Source organism: Lygodium microphyllum, chromosome 2 (genome assembly GCF_053477565.2).
Source record: "Lygodium microphyllum isolate KBCC chromosome 2, Lygodium_microphyllum_v1.1.10, whole genome shotgun sequence".
Lineage (NCBI taxonomy): Eukaryota > Viridiplantae > Streptophyta > Polypodiopsida > Schizaeales > Lygodiaceae > Lygodium > Lygodium microphyllum.
The window spans coordinates 112,135,191-112,138,201 of NC_141136.1; the positions used below are offsets into that span (position 1 = coordinate 112,135,191).

General features: G+C 47.5%; 1 protein-coding gene across 1 annotated transcript; it reads left to right on the forward strand.

The window, feature by feature from the left end:
* Positions 1-242: 242 nt before the first annotated feature.
* Positions 243-2,732, forward strand: LOC148040196 (elongation factor 1-alpha). Its single transcript, XM_087697500.1, has 4 exons — positions 243-401; positions 827-1,166; positions 1,276-1,413; positions 1,551-2,732. The coding sequence occupies exons 2-4, from the start codon at positions 843-845 to the stop codon at positions 2,430-2,432; spliced, it is 1,344 nt and encodes a 447-aa protein (XP_087553626.1). The 5' UTR covers positions 243-401; positions 827-842; the 3' UTR covers positions 2,433-2,732.
* Positions 2,733-3,011: the final 279 nt, after the last annotated feature.

Sequence of the window (3,011 nt, forward strand, 5' to 3'; positions counted from 1 at the left end):
ATTTCTACTTATCCCCGTTGAACGGATAATAAGTAATATTGAAGAGGCTGGCATTGGGACGGGGGCGACAGGTGGCAAAATGTCTCGGGAGTCGGTTCCATACAAAAAAGCCGCGGAAGGAGCAAGCAATGTGAAGCCAAAAAAATACCCCGACAAAAGGGAAGATGCCCGGGAGCTAATCACAGCCGTCCGATGCGGGCATCGGGCGGCACCGCGAAAGGATGCATCTCAACCGTCAGCTCTGCGATCGATCGGTCCAGAGGGGCCGGGCAATTTTAGGGTTTTGGGAGTGACATATTAAGGTTTAGCTCTCTCTCGCCCTCTCCCGATCTCATTGCGTTCTCTCTCACGGGATAGCATTTGGTCTGGTCTGATCTCGAGAGCTCGTTCGCCTTTGCCAGGTTAGTCTCTCTTGCCCCTGCTGCAGCATTTCCTTGCAGAACGAGCATCGGCAGACTCGCCGCTGTTTGTATTCTAAGGAACGATGCATGTTAAGTGTCCTCGTTTGCGCTCATGCACGCCTTTGGTTCATTGCTGTAGTCGTGTTTAGAAATGGTAGTCTAGTCCGGGGAACCTCTACATGCGAAAGATCACTTCTGGCTTCCGCCATTCATCCAGTGCTTTACTTGAGCCATCGAGATTAGTAAACATTTCAGCACATTTGCCGGATCTTGATGGTTATATTGTAATTCCTCTGTGGCCTATGTGCCTGTCCTTTCCATGCTTGGCCGTTTAAACTGCCGCTGATACTCAGCTCATAAATGAGGTTAGATCTAGCAGACTAGCCTTAGATCTAACGTTTCTGAGGCGTTTCGTCCCTTCGCAGATCTTAGGTCCCGACCATGGGGAAGGAGAAGACTCACATCAACATCGTGGTTATTGGACATGTCGACTCCGGCAAGTCCACAACCACTGGCCACTTGATCTACAAGCTTGGAGGTATTGACAAGCGTGTGATTGAAAGGTTTGAAAAGGAGGCTGCTGAAATGAACAAGCGATCCTTCAAGTATGCTTGGGTGCTCGATAAGCTCAAGGCTGAGCGGGAGCGTGGTATTACGATTGATATTGCTCTCTGGAAGTTTGAGACCACCAAGTACTACTGCACTGTCATTGATGCCCCTGGCCATCGTGATTTCATCAAGAACATGATTACTGGAACTTCGCAGGTAGGTTGCATGCTTGTCTTATGCTGATTCGGGTTGGGTGTCTCACGCTCATTGGTATCGAGACTGTCGTCATTGAAATACCGATGTGATTACTCTGACGTGGTTGCAGGCTGATTGCGCTGTACTCATCATCGACTCCACCACTGGTGGTTTTGAGGCTGGTATTTCAAAGGACGGACAAACACGTGAGCATGCTTTGCTCGCATTCACACTTGGGGTGAGGCAAATGATTTGCTGTTGCAATAAGGTGAGTGATCCCCTGTATTCATTTAGGATGGATAATAGATTTATACATCTTCGCCAATGTGTTAAAGATGTATTGAATATATGTATCAGGTGATTTAAGTCCTGGGTGTTCTCCCTTTTCTTTTTTTTTGGTCTCAGATGGACGCGACAACCCCCAAGTACTCCAAGGCTCGCTATGATGAAATTACTAAAGAGGTGTCCGCCTATTTGAAGAAGGTGGGATACAACCCTGACAAAATACCCTTCGTTCCTATCTCTGGTTTTGAAGGAGACAACATGATCGAGAGGTCTACAAATCTGGATTGGTACAAGGGACCAACCCTTCTGGAAGCTCTGGACATGGTTCAGGAGCCAAAGAGGCCGTCTGACAAACCCCTGCGCTTGCCTCTTCAGGATGTGTACAAGATTGGTGGCATTGGAACTGTACCAGTGGGTCGTGTGGAGACTGGAGTGTTGAAGCCTGGTATGGTTGTTACCTTTTCCCCAACTGGCCTGACGACTGAGGTCAAGTCCGTTGAGATGCATCATGAGGCACTTCTTGAGGCTTTACCTGGTGACAATGTTGGCTTCAATGTCAAGAATGTGGCTGTGAAGGACCTCAAGCGTGGGTATGTTGCATCTGACTCTAAGAATGACCCAGCAAAAGAGGCAGCCAACTTTACTGCGCAGGTTATCATCATGAACCACCCTGGCCAGATTGGCAATGGATATGCCCCAGTGTTGGACTGCCACACGTCCCACATTGCTGTCAAGTTTGCTGAAATTCTTACCAAGATTGACCGCCGCTCTGGCAAGGAGCTCGAGAAGGAGCCCAAGTTCCTGAAGAATGGAGATGCAGGCTTTGTGAAGATGATTCCTACCAAGCCCATGACGGTGGAGACCTTTGCTGAATATCCTCCTCTTGGTCGCTTTGCTGTTCGTGACATGCGCCAGACAGTGGCCGTTGGTGTTATCAAGGCAGTGGAGAAGAAAGAGCCATCAGGGGCCAAGGTTACCAAGGCAGCTGCCAAGAAGAAATGAACTGTGCGGGTCTCGGATCCTCTTTCTGCTGTTGTCCTGAGCTGTTCTGTTGTTTGTGTATGGGTTGTTAGGATGTACTTGTCCAGGGTCTTGCAGACTTGGGTGTTGGACAGGCGGTGGCAGCGCTTTACAAGGCTTTCACTTAGGGTTCCCCACCCCAGTTTTGTTTACGGAGTTTTATCTGAGTGAATCTATTTGTGTTCTTGTTTGAGATTTTGTGAACCTCTGCAGACACGATGGTGGTCTGACTGAATTACGTCAATGAAACTGAGCTCTAATACAGTCTTACTATTTTTAGTATTCTGTTTTCGCCCATTAGATGTCTAAATGATATGGTCATTGGTCATGTTACTCCAGAATTCTCATGTTTTCAATTTTGAAAGCAGATGAGCTTCTACCACAAAGAATACAATAAGTGAGGTCTCGTATTCAAAAACTTAACGTACAGCATTGTTGACACTCGACTGACTACTTGGAATTTTATCCATACTCTTCCGGATCGATCTTGACCAATTGTTTGCAATCCCATCATTGTCTTGCTCGCCGAAGTTCAAAGGAAACATGTTCAAACAAACACGA